The sequence below is a fragment of the Podarcis tiliguerta genome (genome assembly GCF_965153285.1).
Source record: "Podarcis tiliguerta genome assembly, chromosome: 2".
Classification (NCBI taxonomy): Eukaryota; Metazoa; Chordata; class Lepidosauria; order Squamata; family Lacertidae; genus Podarcis; species Podarcis tiliguerta.
In genome coordinates, this window is record NC_139535.1 from 21,001,179 (window position 1) to 21,025,497 (window position 24,319).

A 24,319-nucleotide genomic window follows, 5' to 3' on the forward strand; every position below is an offset into this window, starting at 1 on the left:
CCCCTCTGGCCCCTTCTTCCCGAGGTGTCTCCTTGGGCACTCCTCTTGCCCTGACTATGGGGGCCCCTTTCTGTGAATCCTCCGAGTCACTGGAAAGACTCAGAGAACTCGGATTGCTGTCATCGCTGACATTTCCTTCGGACTCCTCCCCCTCGCTCTCCATTTCCTCCCTCTCCTGTGCCTCTGCTCCTGAACCCCTGACAACTCCTAATCTGGGGAACCGGGTTCGTGTCTCCACTCCTCCACATGCAGCTGCTGGGTGACCTTGGGCCAGTCACACTTCTCTGAAGTCTCTCAGCCCCACTCACCTCACAGAGTGTTTGTTGTGGGGGAGGAAGGGAAAGGAGAATGTTAGCCGCTTTGAGACTCCTTAAAGGGAGTGAAAGGCGGGATATCAAATCCAAACTCTTCTTCTTCTTCTTCTGGTTGGCCTCTGTTATTTTCTCCTACCAACAGGGAACCTATGTAAGGACTCTATATGGGCTCTTGGATACCCCATAAGGGGAAAAGGGCAGATTTTGTTTACAACACCCTGAATGTGCGAACTGTGGAGTTCAAGCCAAACCCAACCTTCCCAGCCCTTGCAAACCTCTGATATAAGAGTTTCTAATTATATTGCACCGTTGCTTTCTTAGCCCTGAGGGGTATATCAGTTGGTACGGCATGAGATTCTTAATCTCAGAGCTATGGGTTCAAGCTACGTTGGGCGGAAGATTCCTGCATTGCAGGGGATTGGACAAAATGACCCTCACGACCCCTTCTGATTCTATGATTCTTTCTCATGCTTTGATGATATTGCCTAACACAAAAACATATTTGTCTGCCACCACATCTCTATAAACAACGAGTTCCCAACCCAGACTTCACCACCAACCTTCTGCCCTCGAGGTGTGACCTAACCTATTTTGTGGACGATCATGTTTTGCTTGTCTTAAGTTTTTTAGGTACAAAAATATGGTGTGAAAGAAACTAATGACTGTATCCCAAATGCCAAACAGAAGGTCCAGCAAATCGAGATAAGAATCACATTAATGTAATGAGAACTCTAAGGACCATTGTGTCAGCGGTAGCAGTAATCAATTTGCGGCAGTATTTCCTCCACCACCCCTTTTATTGTTCGGCAGTCTTCTTCTTTCTTCTAATAATCCTTAAATCCGAAATAATCCAGGTCTCAAAAGGCTAAATTTGCAGACACACATCCAACAAGAACAATATTGGTGGAGATGTCACAGATAGGGCCTAGGCAGCTATGCCAACAAGCTTTGACATAAGCCTGTGAATGGATTTGAGATGATCAGGAGTGTGAATGGTCGCTGGGTATTGTGAAGGGAAGGACACATTGCTTATCCAAGGAAGGCCTCAGCTGTTGTAGACATTTAAAGCACTAGGATACAACAAGCCATCATGGCTTCTCCTCAAAGAATCCTGGGAACTGTGGTTTGTTAAAGGTGCTGTGAGTTGTTAGGAGACCCCCCTATTCCAGGCTTCCTCAACCTTGGCCCTCCAGATGTTTTTGGCCTACAACTCCCATGATCCCTAGCTAGCAGGACCAGTGGTGAGGGATGATGGGAATTGTAGTCTCAAAACAATCAACCCCTTACCTCAGGGAATACTGGGAATTGTAGTTCTGTGAGTGGGAAGAGGGGGTCTCCTTGCAGCACCCTTAACAAACCAGAGCTCCCACTTTGGAGTTGGCACTTCGAAGCCCTGGTGACCAGCACAGGGTGAAAGCAGCTCCCCTGAGATCCCCGTGACATGGGATTCACAGGAGGAGAGCCCCACTCACCTGTCAAGCTTGGCCTGCCCATCAAATCCTTATGTTAAGATCCTAGAGGCAGGGGTGGTTAACCTGTAGCCTTCTAGGTGACTGCAACCCTCATAATTTCTGGCTGGAGGGCTACTTGTGTGGGACAGAATGCAAAAGAAATTATTTGGCATTTAGGAAGAAGTTGCCTTAGGGGAGATAGGAGAGAGACTCAGACACGTTGAGGGGGAGGTAATTGGTTTGTTTTGCCTTTGCTCTTTTTTATCATTATGTATTTAGTGTTTTTTCTCTTGTATTTTTATGTTGTGAACGGCCCTGCACAGTCATGGATACAGCTGCCAAGCTACTCAACTGCCTCATTTTTTGAGTCAGAACGACTGGATCTGGATCCACCACCCATGGGCCGGTTCATGACTAGGGGTCTTCCAGATTTCACGTTACCATTTGATGATCGCAATGGGACTTTTTGTGTTTGGGATGGGTTTTTGGAAGACATTTGTGCATGAATTTGTTTTATGTGTGTAGATCAGTGCACACTGTCCAATGCACAGTCTTCACAGTAAGGCTCTATTCCGATGGCACGACTATCACGACAACCGGTAGATTCTTATATACTGCAGCCTTCACAGCCGTTGTAACATACCGCTTGTTATCATCCGCCTGTTCTGCCGTTGAGGACTTCTTGGATCATTCTTTGTCTAGCTCCTCCCCTTTGACCTTACCGTCTTGGGTGACTCTGCTATGAGTATGAGACTCCCGATGGCTTTGCTCCCAAGGGTCATAGGAACGTGCAAACCCGCCTCCTTCTTTGATGTATGTCTGATGTTTTTGGAGTGGTCTTGAGCTAAGGGGTGGGCAATTTCAAAAGTCTTTATACAGACGTCTTTATAGGGACTTGCACACCTTTGTTGGGGGTCTCTCCTACCTCCTTGCAAGTAGGGGAGGGAACTCTGTTGCCACAGAATAATAACAATAATTTATTATTTATACCCCGCCCATCTGGCTGGGTTTCCCCAGCCATCCTGGGCAGCTTCCAGCAAAATATTAAAATACAATAATTCATCAAATATTAAAAGCTTCCCTAAACAGAGCTGTTTAGATCTCCCTTCCTTTCTTTGGATCCTTGCCTTCATCCTTCATCTCTGACCGATCATGGACTTAGGGGACTCAATCCCTTGGGGAGCTGGGCAGCAAAAGACAAACCCTATTTGTTTTCCTACATCACCCCTCTTACCCCTGGCCTTACTGCAGGTTACAATTGCACAAAGGAAGAAGTCAGTCTGAACATACAAATTCCAAGCTCTGTCAGAAGCTGTGGGAGGCCAGGCCAATCATCCCAGCTTCCAAATATTATATGGCAAAGCAAATAAGCGGGGGGGGGGGGGGACCAGGGCAGTCATCCACAGTGTCCATTTGAGGCCCCTTTTCTTTCAAGAGCAAGAAAGTTGCTTCGAATGCTCCATCTGCTTGACTCCTTAGTGAGGCTTATATTGACTTCTTAGCCTCCACCTTGCCACAGACTGAATGGTGGAATTCCACAAGGAGCTTGGCGGATTTTTGGGGCCTGTCCATCATCATGAAGTGTCCACATTTCTCCAGCATATGCAGTTGGGAGTTGGGGATGTTGGCAGCTAAAATTTCTCCTCCAGAAGGATCAGTGATCTGAAAGAAACGAAAAGAAATTTATGTCTGGTGCCCACATTGTTCTCAGCAGCCCAGCCACATTCCTGGGACAGAGTGACATAGCACTGCTCCCAGGCATTCTTGGGGGGATAAAGATGACCGCCTCTATCTTTATTTTAAAACTACAGGCTGTGTCCCTACTCACTCTGCTCACTAATCCTTTGCCATTTCCACCACATTGGGGTTGCGGCGCTCATCTCGCTTTCAGGCCAAGGGAGCCAGTGTTTGTCCACAGACAGCTTTCTGGGTCATGTGGCCAGCATTACTGAACTGCTTCTGGCGCAACAGAACACCATGACGGAAACCAGAGTGCATGGAAATGCCATTTACCTTCCTGCCGCAGCAGTGCCTATTTATCTACTCGCACTGGTGTGCTTTCAAACTGCTAGGTTGGCAGAAGCTGGGACAGAGCAATGGGAGCTCACCCCACTGCTGTTGGTTTCTGTTTGTTGCCACTGTGTAGTGCTTGGAGTCACAAGACTCTGTTTTGCATTCCGGCCATTCCAGGTTGTTGGAAGTCTCACGGGAGACGGATGTGATGTTACTGGTTTCCTGTTCCTTTGTTTTCCAGTTGCTCTCTGCTTTCACAGAGAGAGCATGTATATTTCTTTTCTGTCTGCACAGCGAGAAATAAAGCCTGGCAATGTAGCTCATATTTCTCGTCCCTTCTGCTGAATGGGGAACGTGCCTGGAGCCTTATCAAAGGCTCAGGTCGTTAATCATCACTGGAGGAGATTCTGAAGGCTCAACCGGAGGAGTAGCTCGGTTGTAGTGGAGATTCCGACAATTGCAGGGATTTGAACCGCCGACCTTCTGATCGGCAAGCCCAAGAGGCTTAGTGGTTTAGACCACAGCGCCACCCACACACCCCATACAAGAACTTCTAATGTGACCTCTGCATCTCTGCTTGGTAGGCTGAAACCACCATCAGCCAGACATTTTCTTAAGCATCTCTCTCTGCCCTAGCTTCCAACAGCAACACCCTCTGGAACCAACAAACTTCCATTGGCGAATAGTTCTCTCATTTTTGTTACATGGCTCTAGCTGCAAGGCGTGTGTGTGTTTCTTTGTACAACGTTTCAAATTTTGTTTTCCAGCCCTGGCTTCTTCTGGAAGTGCTAGCTGGGTCTACATGCATTCAAGAAATGTGTGTCAATAGCAGTGCCAATGAGCACCTGCACCATACCTGGGTACCACCCTGTAGAGCCTCTCTCTTCCCCAGGACTGGGGACTTTGCCTTTCAGCTGCTTATGGAATGTACTAGCTGCTTTTCTGAATGAGGAGCATACCAGTTCGCAGAACGGTTCAAAGTAACAATGGAGTAATTCAAAATATTAGCTAGGACTAAAAGTGACTGTTGGCTTAATCTGCACCCAGCCATTAGCACAGCAAAAGAAAGCAGAGCGCGCGCGCGCACACACACACACACACTAACCTTGTCGTGCATTCCCCAAATAATCTGTGTGGGAGCCTTGATCTTGCTCATGTTGTCATGAAGGGTGTACCTGGACTCCTCAGAGATACAGTCCAGCAAACCTTTCCCAGTAAAAAAAAGCAAAATTAGACTTCTTTCTGTCATCACTGCACATTTTAGGATTGCCTCTTACACTTGTCCTACTCAGAGCAGACCCATTGAAATGGACTAACTCGGGTTCATTGACTTCAGTGGGTCTGCTCTGAATATATCTTAGCCGAATCCAACCCTTTGCTTCCTAAGGTGTGTGCCTGTTTCGCAACCTGGCGAACCGTCGTCCTTATTCTCATTCTCATTATGACTGACACTTCAAAATAAAACGAATAAAATGTCTATTTAAACATCGAAAGCTGTTCAGAAAGGGTGTGCCACAAATACTGCAGAGATACCGTATTTTTTGCTCTATAAGACGCACCAGGCCACAAGACGCACCTAGTTTTTGGACGAGGAAAACAAGAAAAAAAATATTCTGAAGCTCAGAAGCCAGAACAGCAAGATGGATTGCTGCGCAGTAAAAGCAGCAGTCCCTCTTGCTGTTCTGGCTTCTGTGATAGCTGCGCAGCCTGCATTCGCTCCATAAGGCGCGCACACACTTCCCCTCACTTTTTAGGAGGGAAAATGTGAGTCTTATAGAGCAAAAAATACGGTAACTGCATCCATTGGCCTAGTTCGCATGCCATGGTAAGCCGCAGGGCGGCTCACTGTAACCACTTCCTCTCGCTTTCGCCAGCACCCGGAAGAAACCTGGCTTTGCCAAGGTGCCAGGGAACATTGAGAAGCCAGCGATTTCCAGGGTCCTGGATGCCAGAATTCTGGAAAACCACCTGTGGCAGGACAGCTGCTAGAAGAATGATGGACAGTAGGGGCCAGCAGAATGGAATGTTGGGAGAAGTTTGAGTGACAGGCAGAGAGAGACAGAGTCCATTGGAAAATGACAGACTGCGGGGGATAGAGAGGCTTGTGGGGCAGGGAGGAGTATGAGGAAGACATGAAAGCACAGTATATATCTAAAAGAGATGGTACTGCTGTCTGGAAACTAGAAGGACTCTGTATATAGTGGCTGCTGGATCCAGAAGTTATAGCCCTTATAGACTTGACATCTTTCTGCAGGGCCTACAAGACAGAGCTATTCCACCAGGCCTTTGGCCAGGGCACAGTCTGACCCCCTCTCTCCTTCTGCAATCCTCATAGAACTCTAGCCCAATGGTTGCCATTAATTTGACTCTGAATTGATTTGACTCTGAATTCATTTTAGAATGTATTTCAATTAATTGATTGTGATTTTATGTAAACGCTGTTATTTTTACTGTTGTTAGCCGCTCTGAGCCCAGCTTCGGCTGAGGAGGGCAGGATATAAATAAAAAATTATTATTATTATTATTAAACATAGTTGTTTTTGCTGTGGTCTGGGTGTGTTCTCAGGTAAATGTCTCTCACCCCATGTATCAGGGTGGATGTACCTGAGTAGTATTGTAAAAGGAGAGTCCCATTCCTCTTTATTAGTCAGGTGGAGGCAGCGGGCATTTTGAGGAGACTCAGTGGAGCAGCTAAGTGGCTTACCTCCAGAGACAGACCCGTAAGAGGGACTTTGGACTAATCTATATTTGTGAGTTACCGTATAAATGCATTATATAAATGTGACACCAGGGGGCGCTGCACAGCAGTCAATGGACCAGGCTTCCTCAACCTCAGCCCTCCAGATGTTTTGAGACTACAATTCCTATCATCCCTGACCACTGGTCCTGCTAGTCAGGGATCATGGGAGTTGTAGGCCAAAAACATTTGTAGGGCCGAGGTTGAGGAAGCCTGCAATGGAAGCTTGCATTGAGAGCTATATATTTAAAAATTCTTAGCGTTTTTTTTAGATTAGTATAGATCCAGCCCCTGGGCAGCATCCCAATCAGATCCTAAGGACTCTACCAAAGCTGGATTTGCTCCTGCTGTGGTGGAACTTAAAGCGGAGGAGAGAGAAAGGTGAGGGTTTGTGTGAGAGAGACCTCCATTCCAGGCATGCCCCCACCACCCTAAGCAGGTAAGTGGGATGGTGGGTGGGAATATGGGTAGCTTTTCCTCAAATTTGATTAAAATCCATCCTGAGAAGGACTTAAAGATAACGATAATAATAATAATAATAATAATAATAATAATAATAATTTATACCCCGCCCATCTGGCTGAGTTTCCCCAGCCACTCGACTTCCGGGTTAGTGCCTCCAGCAATGGTGGATTTCCTCTAATCTAGAGGAATCCGCTCTGCGAAAACTAGGGTCTGGACCGCCACGGCGAGGCGGAGACCCACTAAAAACCACAGGTGGGACAAGCCTGTGGACTTGGGATTCGGCAGGCACCTTTTGCGCCTCCCCTACTCGCGGGGAAACCCGGTTTCGGGGACCCGGAGCGACGTGGGGTGAGCGGCGCGGTGCTTCAAATCGATTGCTTTTTTCGTGGAGCGAAGCTGCATTAAAAAAAAAAAAGTTTCCCCAGCCACTCTGGGCGGCTCCCAATCGAGTGTTAAATATTAAATATTAAAGACTTTCCTAAACAAATCCGCCTTCAGATGTCTTTTAAAGATAGGAAAGCTGCTTATTTCCTTCACATCTGAAGGGAGGGCGTTCCACAGGGTGGGCGCCACTACCAAGAAGTCCCTCTGTTTGTAAACAAGTTAGAGAGAGAGAGTTTGGATTTGATATCCCGCTTTATCACTTCCCGAAGGAGTCTCAAAGTGGCTAACAGTCTCCTTTCCCTTCCTCCCCCACAACAAACACTCTGTGAGGTGAGTGGGGCTGCGAAACTTCAAGTGTGACTGGCCCAAGGTCACCCAGCAGCTGCATGTGGAAGAGCGGGGAATCAAACCCGGTTCACCAGATTATGGGTCCACCGCTCTTAACCACTACACCACACTGGCTTTATGGACAAGTGTTATGAGTTGTGGAGATGGTTATTCTGAACCAATAAACTATCCATTTTGGCATCATTTCTGGTGTGATTCATTCACGACAACAGAGCTGAAGATAACATAGTATTTCTCTAATAGTGGGAAGAAGTCTCTGAGGAGGCTTCGCTGTTTAGTTATGTGAAATTACTTTTAAGATGTGAATATGAGAAACATCAACATGTGTGCCAGTCAGGTATGCAAGTCAAAGAGCTGTGACTGGCTGCAATTGCATATTTGGAGTTATCTCACTAGAAGCCTTTTTTTGGTCACTGTTGCACTTACATTTTTTTAATATTGCATAATGTGGAATCTGATAGTCCAGAAATCCCTGCATGAACTATGGAGGGAAAACAAAGAGATGTCAGAGTCACAGGAAGCACATTGTTATGTACCCCTGGGCCAGCAGGGGGAATACTGTAGGTAGTTATGCAAATGAAGGATTGAAAGTGACGTTCAGTGATTGGCTAGTTACAGAAAATGGTTACTGTTGCATTCTAATGGAGCTCTATATAAGCAGGCTGACTGAGCTCCTCAGTTCAGTCCTGTTCCAGCTTACAAATAAAGAGCTGCTTTGAAAGAATCGCTGTGTCGTCTGATATGTTCGCCCACAACCTAACACACATGACAGGCAGTTAAACGATAATTCACTTAGTATGAACTTGCAGTGTGTAAATCAGGGGTTGAGAATTCAACATCTATCAGCCCCAGCCAGAAAAACCTCCAAGCTTCCTAGACCTGTCTTCCTTCACCTGACATGATGATCTTCCTTCAATGTTAGACTGATAATCTTAGGGTTGCTGACCTCAATTCCTCCTTCCTTTCCTCCTTCTCCAGGCCTCCTTAATGATAGCAGACATACTTGGGAGATCTCCATCTAAGATCCTTATTCTAGCAAACGTGTATTTCCAACAGTAAACGTTGTTGTTGTTGTTTAGTCGTTTAGTCGTGTCCGACTCTTCGTGACCCCATGGACCAGAGCACGCCAGGCACTCCTGTCTTCCACTGCCTCCCGCAGTTTGGTCAAACTCATGCTGGTAGCTTCGAGAACACTCTCCAACTATCTCGTCCTCTGTCGTCCCCTTCTCCTTGTGCCCTCCATCTTTCCCAACATCAGGGTCTTTTCCAGGGAGTCTTTTCTTCTCATGAGGTGGCCAAAGTATTGGAGCCTCAGCTTCATGATCTGTCCTTCCAGTGAGCAACAGTAAACGTTAGCTTTCTTATTTACGAAAACCTGGAGTCTAAGTGTGATGGTATCCAGGGTGAAGCATGCTCCGCCAGCAGGGACTCTGTATTCAGTTTGGCTTCTGCTTTGCATTTAACTCAAATGCCAACAGTCTCAGCACGCGCCCCCTGGTCACCCTTCCAGGGCCTTTTGGATTTCAGCCTGTGGCTTTTCTGACTATGCCAACAAAACAGTTCAGGGAAGGGAGAAAGGGCTGCAGAGATATTTAGCTCAGAGAACTACCAACTGCAGACGGCTGCTTGTTTACCTGTTTGTTTACATTTTTGGGAACGTGGTACAGGGAGAGTGCCACGGTTTCTTCTACCTCCTTTACAGTCGAAGGAAGGCAAGGTATCTTGCTCAAGCCCTTAGTCTTACTCAGCTCATTCAATTGCTTGGCAACCTCGTTCTCTGTGTGATGCCGCAGACCTAAGGTTCGGGAGATAAAGCACACGGCTGAATTTGCTGGCGAACAAATCCAGAAGGCGAGACTGAGATCCCGGATCTGGTCCACGACCACCCGCTCAAGAACTTTGCCCAAGGAAGGGAGATTAGCAACTGGCTTTTCCAAATTTTCCTGATTCGGGGAGGGTTTCTTGAGGAGTGGTTTTCCTACAACCTCCTTCAAGCAGGCAAAGACCACCCTCCTCGCAAGGAGGCATTTATACATACATACATACATACATACATACATACATACCCTACCCATCTGGCTGGTTTTCTCCAGCCACTCTGCATGGCTTCCAACACATATAAAAACATAATAAAATGTCAAACATTAAAAACTTCCCCATACAGGGCTGCCTTCAGATGTCTTCTAAAAGTCAGGTAGTTGTTTATTTCCTTGACATCTAATGGGAGGGCGTTCCACAGGGCAGGCGCCACCACTGAGAAGGCCCTCTGCCTGGTTCCCTGTAACCTCACTTCTCGCAGTGAGGGAACTGCTAGAGGTCCCTCAGCACTGGACCTCAGTGTCCGGGCTGAATGATGGGGATGGAAGCGCTCATTCAGGTATACTTCCTTGCCACAGCCAGCTGTTCTCTCCCTGCTAGTTTTTATCAGCCATGATGGGCAAGGGGTCACCCTGACTGATCCAAGCACTGTGCCCACATCCTCGAGCCTTGTTAACTGAAACTCATAAAAACAATTTAGACAATGAGGGCAAAAATAACAAAAAAGGAAGAAGCTAAACAATACCCCAAATGCAATCCTATGCACGTTTACTCAGAAATGGTTCCTCTGAACTCTATAGGACTTACTCTCGGGAAAGTGTGTACAGTGGTACCTCAGGTTAAGTACTTAATTCGTTCTGGAAGTCTGTTCTTAACCTGAAACTGTTCTCAACCTGAAGCACCACTTTAGCTGATGGGGCCTTCTGCTGTTGCTGCGCCGCCGGAGCATGATTTCTGTTCTCATCCTGAAGCAAAGTTCTTAAGCTGAGGTACTATTTCTGGGTTAGCGGAGTCTGTAACCTGAAGCGTATGTAACCTGAAGTGTATGTAACCCGAGGTAACACTGTATAGGATTGCAACCTTATGGCACAACCATAGGCTTACCTAATCAGATATAAATCACCTTGAATTCAGTGGGATTTCTTTGCAGTGTTAGACTTGATGGGCAAAGGAGGGATAAGCAGCGCACACTCACCTGCTGGGCACATGAGGGATAAGCAGCAGACCTCAGATGGATACCAAGCAGCATAAGCACCAGCAATCATTCCACCCATGGACATGCCAACCAGGTGGAAAGGCTTTTGGTTCAGACCAGTGCACTCAACAAACTGAAAGAAGACACACGGGCACATGTTGTGCTCTTTTCCAGCTCTCCAGTACTCTTTGTAGGTACTCCCAAGAAGACTTGGGGCTCTTGTCACAGATTCTAGGTGACATAAGATGGGTTGGGAAAGCGTGGGAGATCCTACTGTTGCCTCTACAGTGGTTGTTGTTGTTTAGTCATTCAGTCGTGTCCGACTCTTCGTGACCCCATGGACCAGAGCACGCCAGGCACTCCTGTCTTCCACTGCCACCCGCAGTTTGGTCAGATTCATGTTTCTACAGTGGTATCTCAGGTTAAGTACTTAATTCGTTCCGGAGGTCTGTTCTTAACCTGAAACTGTTCTTAACCTGAAGCACCACTTTAGCTAATGGGGCCTCCTGCTGCCGCCACACGATTTCTGTTCTCATCCTGAGGTAAAGTTCTTAACCCGAGGTATTATTTCTGGGTTAGCGGAGTCTGTAACCTGAAGCGTATGTAACCTGAAGTACCACTGTACTGCTTTTCCCAGGATGCCAAAGGGAGAGCGGAAGTGGTGGCACTCAAAAGGGCTGCTGCGCAATTCTGCTTGCTCCCCAGATATCCCAGGCGCAGAGCAGAGAAGGGACCGCCTTCCGTGACGCTGACCACCTTCCCATTGGCTGCAGAAAGCTCCTGCAGCCTATGGGAAGCTGCGCACGCCTCCTCGGCACTGGAAATAGCGTTTGCGCATGCATGTGTGTGTGTGCGCGCGCACTCACACCCTCCAGCCCACCGTGGCGTCTGCGAGACTGTGAAATGGCCCAAACCTCAAAAACTTTGCTGACCCCTGGTTCAGGTAGACCACCAGGGCCCAGAGCCAGATCGCGCCCTACTGGTTTCTCTTGGGGGGGGGGGGGAATCAACCAACTGGTGAGTTAAAGTGGCAAAGCTGCAATGAATAGTGCATGTAAATGGTTTCACCAACAGATGAAAGTTAATTTGGCAGCAGTAATCTTAATTTTGACACTACAGTGATGCAGAAACTGGTTCCCCCTCCAGCAAATAAAAAGAAGGCAGGCATTTTTACCAGAACCTCTCACTTGCCAGCCTTCAAGGGGCTGTGCACCTGTGTACAGCTAAGGGCAAAGACTTACCTGGTGTACCCTTTCCACCTGAGCAGCTGCTGTGTAGCTCTCTCCCTGCAAGTGAGTGCTTTCGCCATGACCAGGCATGTCAAGGCAGATGAAGTGGAGATCCTTGGGAAAGAACTGTGGAAAGATGGAACCAGGAAAGAAACTAAACAATCGAAGCAATTTGCCTTGATAAGTGAGAATTCAAGAAGAAGAAGAAGAGTTTGGATTTGATATCCCGCCTTTCACTCCCTTTAAGGAGTCTCAAAGCGGCTAACATTCTCCTTTCCCTTCCTCCCCCACAACAAACACTCTGTGAGGTGAGTGGGGCTGAGAGACTTCAAGGAAGTGTGATTGGCCCAAGGTCACCCAGCAGCTGCATGTGGAGGAGCGGAGACGCGAACCCGGTTCACCAGATTAGGAGACTACTGCTCTTAACCACTACACCACACTGGCAAAACATCTGGGGAGCCTTTGTCTTGAAAACTGCTCATGTGAGAGGGTTGTGTTTTCACAGGTTTGCAGACGGCAAGGAAGAGAACTGCACAGGTTCTCGTGTAAGGGCTGGTTCTGAGCATTTCTCTCACCATATACTGGAAGTCATTTCTGCACTGTCTTTTCTCTTTGCCTAGGCTAAAGGTAAAGGTACCCCTGCCCGTACGGGCCAGTCTTGACAGACTCTAGGGTTGTGCGCCCATCTCACTCAAGAGGCCGGGGGCCAGCGCTGTCCGGAGACACTTCCGGGTCACGTGGCCAGCGTGACATCGCTGCTCTGGTGAGCCAGAGCCGCACACGGAAACGCCGTTTACCTTCCCGCTGGTAAGCGGTCCCTATTTATCTACTTGGACCCGAGAGTGCTTTCGAACTGCTAGGTTGGCAGACGCTGGGACCGAACAACAGGAGCGCACCCCGCCGCGGGGATTCGAACCGCTGACCTTTCGATCGGCAAGCCCTAGGTGCTGAGCGCCACCCGCGTCCCCTTTGCCTAGGCTATTGACCCGTAATTTGAAGGGTGGCATTGTGGCCTCTTTTAGTGGGGCAGGATCCTGAAGCCCTGATCTGCAGCAGCAAGACTGGTGACTGGGAGCAGCCGCCGAGGCCATATAACACTGGTCCTGAAAGACCTACATTGGCTCCCAGTACGTTTCCGAGCACAATTCAAAGTGTTGGTGCTGACCTTAAAAGCCCTAAACGCCTTCGGTCTAGTATGCCTGAAGGAGCGTCTCCACCCCCATCGTTCTGCCCGGACGCTGAGGTCCAGCGCCGAGGGCCTTCTGGCGGTTCCCTCATTGCGAGAAGCAAAGCTACAGGGAACCAGGCAGGGGGCCTTCTCGGTAGTGGCGCCCACCCTGTTGAACGCCCTCCCATCAGATGTCAAGGAAATAAACAACTACCTGACTTTTAGAAGACACCTGAAGGCAACCCTGTATCGGGAAATTTTTAATATCTAATGTTTTACAATATTTTTATTTACTGTAAGCCACCCAGAGTGGTTGGGGAAAACCAGCCACATAGAATCATAGAATCATAGAGTTGGAATAGACCACAAGGGCCATCGAGTCCAACCCCCTGCCAAGCAGGAAGCACCATCAGAGCACTCCTGACATATGGTTGTCAAGCCTCTGCTTAAAGACCTCCAAAGAAGGAGACTCCACCACACTCCTTGGCAGCAAATTCCACTGTCGAACAGCTCTTACTGTCAGGAAGTTCTTCCTAATGTTTAGGTGGAATCTTCTTTCTTGTAGTTTGGATCCATTGCTCCGTGTCTGCTTCTCTGGAGCAGCAGAAAACAACCTTTCTCCCTCCTCTATGTGACATCCTTTTATATATTTGAACATGGCTATCATATCACCCCTTAACCTCCTCTTCTCCAGGCTAAACATGCACAGCTCCCTTAGCCGTTCCTCACATGGGCAGGGTATAAATAAAAGGAGGAGGAGGCGGAGGAAGAGGAGGAGGAGGAGGTCCCAGGCCCTGAACAGCAAATGGGAACATACTTCAACTGTGCCTAACCACATGTCTTTGCTGATAGAGAACCCATGAAGCATCAGCATGGCTGGTTGGGGTCCAGGCTTTCCACGGCAGAAGTAACAGAACCGATAGTCCTTGAAGGTGGCATATTTTACCTCTACCCCGGTCTGCCAGCGTTTGAACCTACAAGTAAAGAGAGAGGAAGATAAAGGAGATAATGCACAGGAAGGATGTTTTGCAGGCAATCAACGCGATGGTTTTGTAGAGGTCATTTATCATTGCCCGATCCTTTGCTTTAAGACAGACGTTGCAGCCTGCATGCTGCCCTCAGCCAGTGTCGGATTTACGTATAAACTAAACAAGCTATAGCTTAGGGCCCCACTCTCTTGGGGGTCCCCCCAAAAAATTAAAGGAAAAAATAAACTGGATGTACATTTCCAAAATATAAGATAAAAAACAAATAAAATAAAACCTACATACAGCAACAGTGTTTTGCATTGCATAGGTATAGACCTATTAGGTCTATAAATTACCATATATTCAACACAAAAAAACAGACAATTTGTTGTTGACAAAAGACAGCTGGACATATAAAGGGCCCCTTTATAGATCATAGATCATCTGCGTAAGCTGCCACGAAATGTTCTGGGTGCAATTTGATCCTTCAATCATTTGGGAAAGATTATCTTCCTGCCATCCTGTGTTGTGATTCCTGCTGTGATTGTTTTGCTTCAGGGCATTTTATGGCCTTTTTTTAGTATGCTACTGTAGATTTTGCTTGGACTGCCTCTCTCCATATGAAGCAACCTGAACCCTGCAATTATCATTTGAGGTCCTTCTTTGTCTGCCTCCTCTACCAGAAGCCTTTAGAAGACAGCAACACAAGAGCAGGCCTTTCCTGGTTTTTTTTTTTTTTTTTTTTATAAATATTTTATTCGTTTTTGCATAAAAGACAACAAAGCAAAACAAAGCAACAAACAATACACCAAAAACATACAGAATTACACAAACATAACATACTACAAAAAACAGAAATAAAAACAATCTTATCTTCATATTAATCTTGCATTAACTTGTTTCTCTGACTTCCCCGAGTCTCCCTTCCCTGTATTCCAATTCATACAATTAAACAACAAATCCCTTCCCTCTGTCATAATTAACCTCTTTTCTGATTTGAATGTCTTAATATAGCTTATTCAATGCTTAGAACTTAGAATGTTGGGTCTTCTGATCCTTAAAATTTTACTCCAATAACCTTCTACATTCAATCTGATGTTATTTTAACATTCATTAATCTTGTAGTGTTTCTGTAAATAGTCTTTAAATTTCTTCCAATCTTCCTCCACCGTCTCTTCACCCTGGTCTCTGATTCTGCCAGTCATTTCTGCGGATTCCATATAGTCCATGACTTTCATCTGCCATTCCTCCAGCGTGGGTAATTCTTGTGTCTTCCAATACTTTGCAATAAGTATTCTTGCTGCTGTTGTGGCGTACATAAAAAATATCCTGTCTTTCATACGTACCTCTTGGTTGAACATGCCCAGGAGAAAGGCCTCCGGTTTCTTTGGGAATGTATATTTAAATACTTTCTTCAGTTCATTATAGATCATCTCCCAAAAGGTCTTAATCCTTGGGCATGTCCACCAGAGATGAAAAAAGGTACCTTCAGTTTCTTTACATTTCCAACATTTGTTATCGGGCATATGATAAATTTTTGCTAGTTTGACTGGTGTTATGTACCATCTGTATATCATTTTCATAATATTTTCTCTTAGGGCATTACATGCCGTAAACTTTAGCCCAGTGGTCCATAACCGTTCCCAGTCGGCTAGCATTATGTTGTGACCCACATCTTGTGCCCATTTAATCATTACTGATTTCACTTCCTCATCCTGTGTATTCCATTTCAGCAGCAGATTATACATTCTTGACAATACCTTAGTTTTGGGTTCTAGCAATTCTGTTTCCAATTTTGATTTTTCCACCTGGAAGCCAATTTTTCTATCCAATTTATATGCCTCCATTATCTGATGATAGTGGAGCCAATCACGGACTTTACTTTTTAATTTGTCAAAACTCTGCAGTTTCAATTTATCTCCATCTTGTTCTAGTATCTCCCAATATTTTGGCCAATTGGCCTCCATATTGAGTTTTTTGACTGCTTTTGCTTCCATCGGAGATAACCACCTTGGAGTCTTGTTTTCAAAGAAATCCTTATATCTAGTCCATACATTAAACAATGCTTTCCTGACAATGTGAATCTTAAACATTCTGTGAACTTTAACCTTGTCATACCATAAGTAAGCATGCCACCCAAACGCATTATTGAATCCTTCTAAGTCCAGTATATCTGTATTTTCAAGAAGTAGCCATTCTTTCAGCCAGCAAAAAGCTGCTGCTTCATAGTAAAGTTTCAAGTCTGGCAGGGCAAAGCCTCCTCTTTCCTTTGCATCTGTTAATATTTTAAATTTTATTCTTGGCTTTTTGCCCTGCCAGACAAATCTGGATATATCTTTCTGCCACTTCTTGAAACAGTCCATTTTATCAATAATCTGCAGTGTCTGGAACAAAAATAACATTTTTGGCAATACATTCATCTTTATCACAGCAATACGACCTAACAGTGAGAGTTTTAGATTAGACCATATATCTAGATCTTTTTTTATCTCCATCCAGCATTTTTCGTAGTTATCCTTATATAAGTTCCCATTTTTTGAGGTCATAATAATTCCCAGATATTTCATTTTTTTCACCACTGTCAAACCTGTCTCATTCTGAAACCTTTCTTTCTCTTTTTCTGTTAGATTCTTTGTCAAAACCTTAGTTTTTGTTTTGTTGAGTTTAAAACCTGCTAATCGACCAAACTCTTGAATCAGTTCTAAAACCCTCTTCACACTGGACTCTGGCTCCTGCAATGTCAAAACCAAGTCATCTGCAAATGCTCTTAATTTAAATTGTTTAACTCCGACCTGTATCCCTCTTACCATCTGGTCCTTTCTAATCGTATTCAGCAACACCTCCAGGACCGATATAAAAAGCAGAGGGGAAATAGGACAACCTTGTCGTGTTCCTTTTTCTATTCTGAACTCTTCAGTCAAAACATTGTTAACAATTAATTTTGCTTTTTGTTCAGAATAGATTGCACCTATACCATTTTCGAACTCTTGGCCTACCCCCATACTATGGAGATTCTTTTTCATAAAACCCCAAGAAATGTTATCAAAGGCTTTCTCCGCGTCCACAAATACTAAAGCTGCTTTTGTGTTTATTCTTTCCTGTAAAAGTTCCAAAATGTCAATTATATTCCTTACATTATCAGATAGGTGCCTTCCTGGGAGAAAGCCTGCTTGGTCCTTGTGAATCTCCTCCGCTAAAACCCTCTTTAATCTTCTAGCCAAAATGTCAGCAAAAATTTTATAATCCACATTAAGTAATGATATAGGCCGATAGTTCTTAAGTTGGTGTTTTTCCGATTCTGTCTTTGGTATGAGAGTCACAAAAGCTTCTTTCCACGTTTCTGGTGTCCTTTTCCCCTGTAATATGTCATTACATATATCCTTCAAGGGTTGAATTAGCCAGTCTTTCATTGATTTATAATATCTTGCCGTCAACCCATCAGGTCCTGGGGACTTGCCAAGTTTCATATTTTGGATGGCGCTCTCTACCTCTTGTTCTGTTATCCTGCAGCTCAATTTAAATTTACTTTCTTGAGATATTTCCGGTAGCCCATTTTCTTTCAAGAATTCCTCCATATCTGCTTCCTTCTGTGGTTGTTGTGAATAAAGCTGTTTAAAGTATCTTTGAAAGGCACTCCTAATTTCCACTGGGTTCTGAATAATTCTTCCTTCCTCTTCTAAATTTGTTATTGTATTCATTTTCTGTCTCTTCTTTATTTGCCATGCCAATAACTTTCCACATTTGTTTGCTGATTCGAAAGTTCTTTGTCTCATTTGTCTGACCTTCCATTCAATCTCTTGATTTATCATTTGCATGTATTGTACTTGATATAACTTTATCTCTCTCAAGATTTGTTGTGATTTTGGATTTGATCTCAGTCTTTTTTCACCTTCCTTAATCTTTTCCAATATCTTTTCTCTTTTTTCCTGTTGTAATCTCTTCTTGAGTGCGTTCTGTTGTATCAAAAATCCTCTCATAACAGCTTTACTTGCGTCCCATACAGTTCTTTTTTCCACCGTAGTGTTTAAATTTATCTCAAAATAGTCTTTCAGAGTTTTCTGGGCCTTCTTGGTTATTTCCTCATCTCTAAACAGAGAGTCATTCATCCTCCATCTGAAAGAACCAGTTGGTTGTAAGTTCATTACCATCTTTACAGCATTGTGGTCGGAGTAAGTCTTTGGGCAGATTTCTACTTTTTTTGTCTTTGGTGCCAGTCCTCTTGTGATCCAGATTTGGTCAATTCTTGTCCATGTCTTTTTGGCTTCAGAAAAGAAGGTTCCTTCTCTTTCTAAAGGATTTTTGGTTCTCCAGATATCCACCAAGTCCAGGTTATCAGTCAGTTCAAAAAAGGTTTTCGGTAGTCTCCCATCTTTGGTGACTACCTGCCGTTGTGCCTTGTCCATATTTGTAGAAACAACTCCATTCATATCTCCCATCAAGATCACATTGTACTCCAGATAGTCCATCAATGTCTCATGTAACTTTTTGAAAAATTCCGATTTTCCTTCGTTCGGTGCGTATACGCCAACAATCAGATATTTCTGTCCATGGTGTTGAATTTCAATTGCCAAATATCTTCCTTGTTCATCTTTAAAAATTAATTTTGGTGCTAGGCTCTCTTTTGCATATACCACCACTCCTCTTTTTTTAACTTTGTCCGATGAAATAAACTCTTGACCTAGTCTTTTATTAATTAGAATTTTTCTATGGAGCCTAGTTACATGTGTTTCCTGTAAACAAATCAAGTCCAATTGTTCTTTTTTTAAAATGTGAAAAATTGATTTTCTCTTAGAAACCACGTTTAGACCGTTGCAATTCCAGCTTAATAGTTGCAGAGACATCTTGAAATTGGTCTGCTATATTCCTCCAGAAGCTCCCAATGTGTCTTCTTTCTCTTCTGGTCCCGGTGGTGTCGTCTTGTCCAAATCCAAGATTGCTTTAGCTATATCTCTCCTTTTTCTCTCTTGTGTATCGGACGGGTCTTGGTCTTTAAAGAATTCCTTCTGTAAGTCCTCCTCGTAGTCCTTTAAAAATCTGTCTTTATCTTCCACTGATTTTATTTTTATTTTCCTTCCTTTTATACTAAACGAAAGCCCTTCAGGGAACTCCCACCTAAAGATGATGTTGTTCTTTCTCAGCTGTGTGACCAAGTCTCTGTAGCTAGATCTGAGGTCTAAGAGATGTTTGGGGATGTCCCTGAACAATTCCACTCTTGATTCACCAACTTCCAAAGGCCTTTGGAAATGTAGTCCCAAAATTTTATCTCTCTCCTCTTTAGATCCAAAGGTGACCAAACAGTCTCTTGTCTTGATTCTCCTGCTTGTTTTACCCAGTCGGAAAGCACTTACTATTTTGATTTCTTCTTTATCCAGATCCAGTTTCCAGAAATCTGCAAATTCCTGTGCAAGAAATTCCTTAAGACCTTCTTTTTCAATTTCTGGCAAGGATCTGATCCTGAGATTCGTTTGTTTATCTTTTAATTCAAGCATGGAAAATCTTGTTCTATAGTCCTCAAGTTGCCTGTTAATCGGTGGTATTTTTTCTTCTGTGGCCTCTGCAGCTGCTTTAGCTTCTTCTGCAATTTTCCTTGTTTTTGATGATTCCTGCAATAATTGCTGAATTAAATTCGTATTTTGTTTAATACAAGCTGTATTTTGATCTATTTTAGAAGATGTCTCTGACACCTTTTTGTTTGTTTCTACAACCTCCTCTGTCAATTTATTTAATGATTCTTGAATTTTTGCAAATCCTGTATTGAAAAGGTCCTCAGTTGAAGACATAGCTTTTGGTTTAGGTTGTACAGATGCACCTCCAATTGGGTCAGGTATAGAGGCTCTTCTTCCTGAGTAAAAGGTTTTCCCAGATCTTGTAGTCTTCTCCTGCAGCTGGTCTACTTTTCCCTTATCACTTGCCATACCACAGCAACTTATTTCAAGGTCACTCTCAGCTGAGGCTAGCTGTCAGACTTGAAGTCAAAACAGTGGAAAGTCCCCAGTCACTTTCCCAGCTGCAGCAAGCTGTCAGATTTTAAAACCAAACAGTGGAAAATTCCCAGTTGCTTTCTGTTTCTTTGTATCAGTCTTTGTAACAATCCTTATGTCCACCAGGGGGATACAATAGCCCCTGGGAACAATGGCTCCCGTCTTCTCCTTCTCCTTCCCAGCAACTTTGCAGCTAATTCCTCCCAGTAACAAGACTTAAACAGTCTCAGCTTTTAACAGTATAATCCAGTTTGCAGAGCTTAAAATCTCAGAGTCTCTCTCCGCAGTCCCTCCTTTACCCTGTGTTTTCAGATTGACAGATCAGAGCCGGGCGCGCCGGGCGGTGGTTCTGGGCGCGCCGGGCGCGCCGGGCGGTGGTTCCCCCACAGTCAGCTCTTTCTTACGCAGGCAATACAGTTTCCAGTCCTTCCCCCCCTTTTCCCAGCAGGCCTTTCCTGTGGTGGTTGTTTCTGTTGTTGTTTAGTTGTGTCTGACTCTTTGTGACCCCCTGGACCAGAGCACGCCAGGCACTCCTGTCTTCCACTGCCTCCTGCAGTTTGGTCAGACTCATGTTCGTAGCTTCGAGAACACTGTCCCACCATCTCGTCCTCTGTCATCCCCTTCTCCTTGTGCCCTCCATCTTTCCCAACATCAGGGTCTTTTCCAGGGAGTCTTCTCTTCTCATGAGGTGGCCAAAGTATTGGAGCCTCAGCTTCAGGATCTATCCTTCCAGTGAGCACTCAGGGCTGATTTCCTTAAGAATGGATAGGTTTGATCTTCTTGCAGTCCATGGGACACTCAAGAGTCTCCTTCAGCACCATAATTCAAAAGCATCAATTCTTCGACGATCAGCCTTTATGGTCCAGCTCTCACTTCCATTCATCACTGCTGGGAAAACCATAGCTTTAACTATACGGACCTTTGTTGGCAAGCTGATGTCTCTGCTTTTTAAGATGCTGTCTAGGTTTGTCATTGCTTTTCTCCCAAGAAGGAGGCTTCCTTTAATTTCGTGACTGCTGTCACCACCTGCAGTGATCATGGAGCCCAAGAAAGTAAAATCTCTCACTGCCTCCATTTCTTCCCCTTCGATTTGCCAGGAGGTGATGGGACCAATGGAGGTGATGAGAGCCAGTGTAAGGTAAGGTAAAGGTAAAGGTACCCCTGCCCGTACGGGCCAGTCTTGACAGACTCTAGGGTTGTGCGCCCATCTCACTCAAAGAGGCCAAGGACCAGCGCTGTCCGAAGACACTTCCGGGTCACGTGGCCAGCGTGACATCGCTGCTCTGGCGAGCCAGAGCCGCACACGGAAACGCCGTTTACCTTCTCGCTAGTAAGCGGTCCCTATTTATCTACTTGCACCCAGGGGTGCTTTCGAACTGCTAGGTTGGCAGGCGCTGGGACCGAACAGTGGGAGCGCACCCCGCCGCGGGGATTTGAACCGCCGACCTTTCGATCGGCAAGCCCTAGGCACTGAGGCTTTAACCCACAGCGCCACCCGCGTCCCAATGTGGTGTAGTGGTTAAGAGCAATAGACTCGTAATCTGGTGAACTGGGTTCGCTTCCCCGCTCCTCCACATGCAGCTGCTGGGTGACCTTGGGCCAGTCACACTTCTTTGAAGTCTCTCAGCCCCACTCACCTCACAGAGTGTTTGTTGTGGGGGAGGAAGGGAAAGTTGAATGTTAGCCACTTTGAGACTCCTTCGGGTAGTGATAAAGCGGGATATCAAATCCAAACTCTCCTTCTTCTTCTTCTTAGTTACTCCCTGTCGTTAGTCCCTGCTTGTGTAATGCTCTCCTCAGAGAGAGCTACCTTCAGTAGCTTCGGGCCTCATCAAACCTAAATCCAGGCCTACCCTCAGCATCACTCTTATGTCATGTAACTTGACTTCTTCTCTGGTTTGGGTGAACTCCGTAACTGACCTTGCTGCTAGCGGCAGAGCATATGCCCATGCTGCCTGGGGCGGGGATGCAGGGCATGCCCTTGGGGGGGGGGCGCAGAGGCCGCCCTCCGGTGTCACAGTTCAGGGTTAGGAGAGGGTCAGGGAAGTGGCTGCCCACTCTCCTCCTGCTCTGGCCAGACCCGGCAGCAGAGCTGCCGCTGACTCTCCTCCTCTCCGCCGTCAGGTCAGAAGTGACTCCTCCCTCGGGTCCCATGGAGCTGTGCCAGGCGCAAGTGAGCCTGCTGTGGGGGCCATAGCTGTCAACTTACAGATTTGAAAATAAGGGACCAGCAGCCTCAAAAATAAGGGATCACCAGCCAAAATAAGGGATTTTTCAAGCACAGGTATGTTCAACTTCTGAGCCCCTCCAAGCCAAAGGCAGAAAGCTCAGCTGGCAGCCAAACGAAGCCTCAAGCGGTGGTTCCCACAGCGCAGCAACCCGGCAAAGGGGGCGCAGCAAGGAAAACCACTGTCACCTCTCCGCTGGGAAGCGCTGAGCAAAGGCGAGTCCCCAGGCAACGCAGCCGATTTGATCGGCACAAGGCATGCAAGCTCCACCCCCCAGTCGTTCTTAGACTCCTTATTGGGTGAGCAACGCAGCCAAGCAACACAGTTGAAGCCTCCCTCCTCCCTGGCCGGCAGGGAGGGAGGGAGGGAGAGGAGCTGCTTCCTTTGAAACCTGGAAAATTTTGGGTGTCCCCAATGGAAGCAAAAGCACTAAAAAAACTCAATATGGAGGCCAATTGGCCAAAATATTGGGAGATTTTAGAACAAGATGGAGAAAAATTGAAATTACAGAGTTTTGACAAATTAAAAAAATAGAGTCCGTGATTGGCTTCATTACCACCAGATAATGGAGGCTTATAAAATGGACAGAAAAATTGGCTTCCAGGTGGAAAAATCAAAACTGGAAACAGAATTGTTAGAACCCAAAACTAAGATCTTGTCAAGAATGTATAACTTGCTGTTGAAATGGAATACACAGGATGAGGAAGTGAAATCTGCAATGATTGTGGGCACAAGATGTTGGTCACAATATAATGCTAGCTGACTGGGAACGGTTATGGACCACTGGTATGAAATTCACGGCATCTAATGCCTTAAGAGAGAATATTATGAAAATGATATACAGGTGGTACATGACACCAGTCAAGCTAGCAAAAATCTATCATTTGCCTGATAATAAATGCTGGAAATGTAAAGAGGTTGAAGGTACATTCTTTCACATCTGGTGGACGTGCCCAAGGATTAAGACCTTCTGGGAGATGATTTATAATGAACTGAAAAAAGTGTTTAAATACATCTTCCCAAAGAAACCAGAGGCCTTTCTCCTGGGCATGGTCAGCCAACAGGTGCACAAGAAGGATAGGACATTCTTTATCTACGCCACAACAGCAGCAAGAATACTCATCGCACAGTATTGGAAGACACAGGAGTTACCCACGCTGGAAGAATGGCAGATGAAAGTTATCGACTACATGGAATTGACAGAAATGACTGGCAGAATCAGAGACCAGGGAGAAGAGACGGTGAAGGAAGATTGGAGGAAATTAAAAGACTATCTACAGAAACATTATAAGATAATGAATGTTTGATGACACCAGATTGAATGTAAAAGGTTATTAGTAAAAAAGTGTAAAGAAAAAGATCTAATATTTTCAGATATAAGGAAACGCAATTATATTAAGATATTAAGATTATCATAAAATTAAAATATGTCAGAGGGAAGGAATTTGCTGACAGAATATATGATCTGGAATACAGAGAAGGGAGGTCTGGGGAAGTCGGAGAAATAAGTTAATGCAAAGAATACAAGGAGACAAAAACTGTTTTTAATATTTTTCTTTTTCTTTTTTATGCTTTGCTGTTTTGTGTTTGTATGTTGTCGTATTTTCCTATTTTTTCCTTTTTTGTTGTGTTGTTTTTTACCTATTGTTGTTTTGTATCTATTGTAAAACCCAATAAAATATTATATATATATATATAAAAAATGAAACCTGGGAAATTTAAGGGATATCATCAATAAGGGACAGCAGTGGGACACGGTGCTGGGGTAAGGGACTTTCCTGCCAAATAAGGGACGGTTGACAGCTATGGTGGGGGCACCTGTTTGCACCCCTCTCCAAATTGCATCCTGTACATTTTCCAAGAAATATACTTACCGTATCGCTATCTTGATCAATAGTGAAGGCCTTCGGAAGTATATTGCGAGAAAAGCCGTCAATAAGATCCCCACAATGAAAACTATGACTATCAAGAATATCTTGATCAGAACAAAATCCATGTTTGTGATATTAAGTTTCTCCTC

General features: G+C 45.1%; 1 protein-coding gene across 1 annotated transcript; it reads right to left on the reverse strand.

Moving 5' to 3' along the window:
• Positions 1–1,092: 1,092 nt before the first annotated feature.
• On the reverse strand, positions 1,093–24,319 carry LOC310670756 (monoacylglycerol lipase ABHD6-like). Its single transcript, XM_083426486.1, has 8 exons — positions 24,174–24,319; positions 13,940–14,096; positions 11,967–12,080; positions 10,726–10,858; positions 9,347–9,507; positions 8,139–8,193; positions 4,884–4,984; positions 1,093–3,427 (listed from the first exon to the last, which is right to left on the reverse strand). Exons 1-8 carry the CDS (start codon positions 24,293–24,295, stop codon positions 3,251–3,253), a joined length of 1,020 nt encoding a protein of 339 aa, XP_083282612.1. The 5' UTR covers positions 24,296–24,319; the 3' UTR covers positions 1,093–3,250.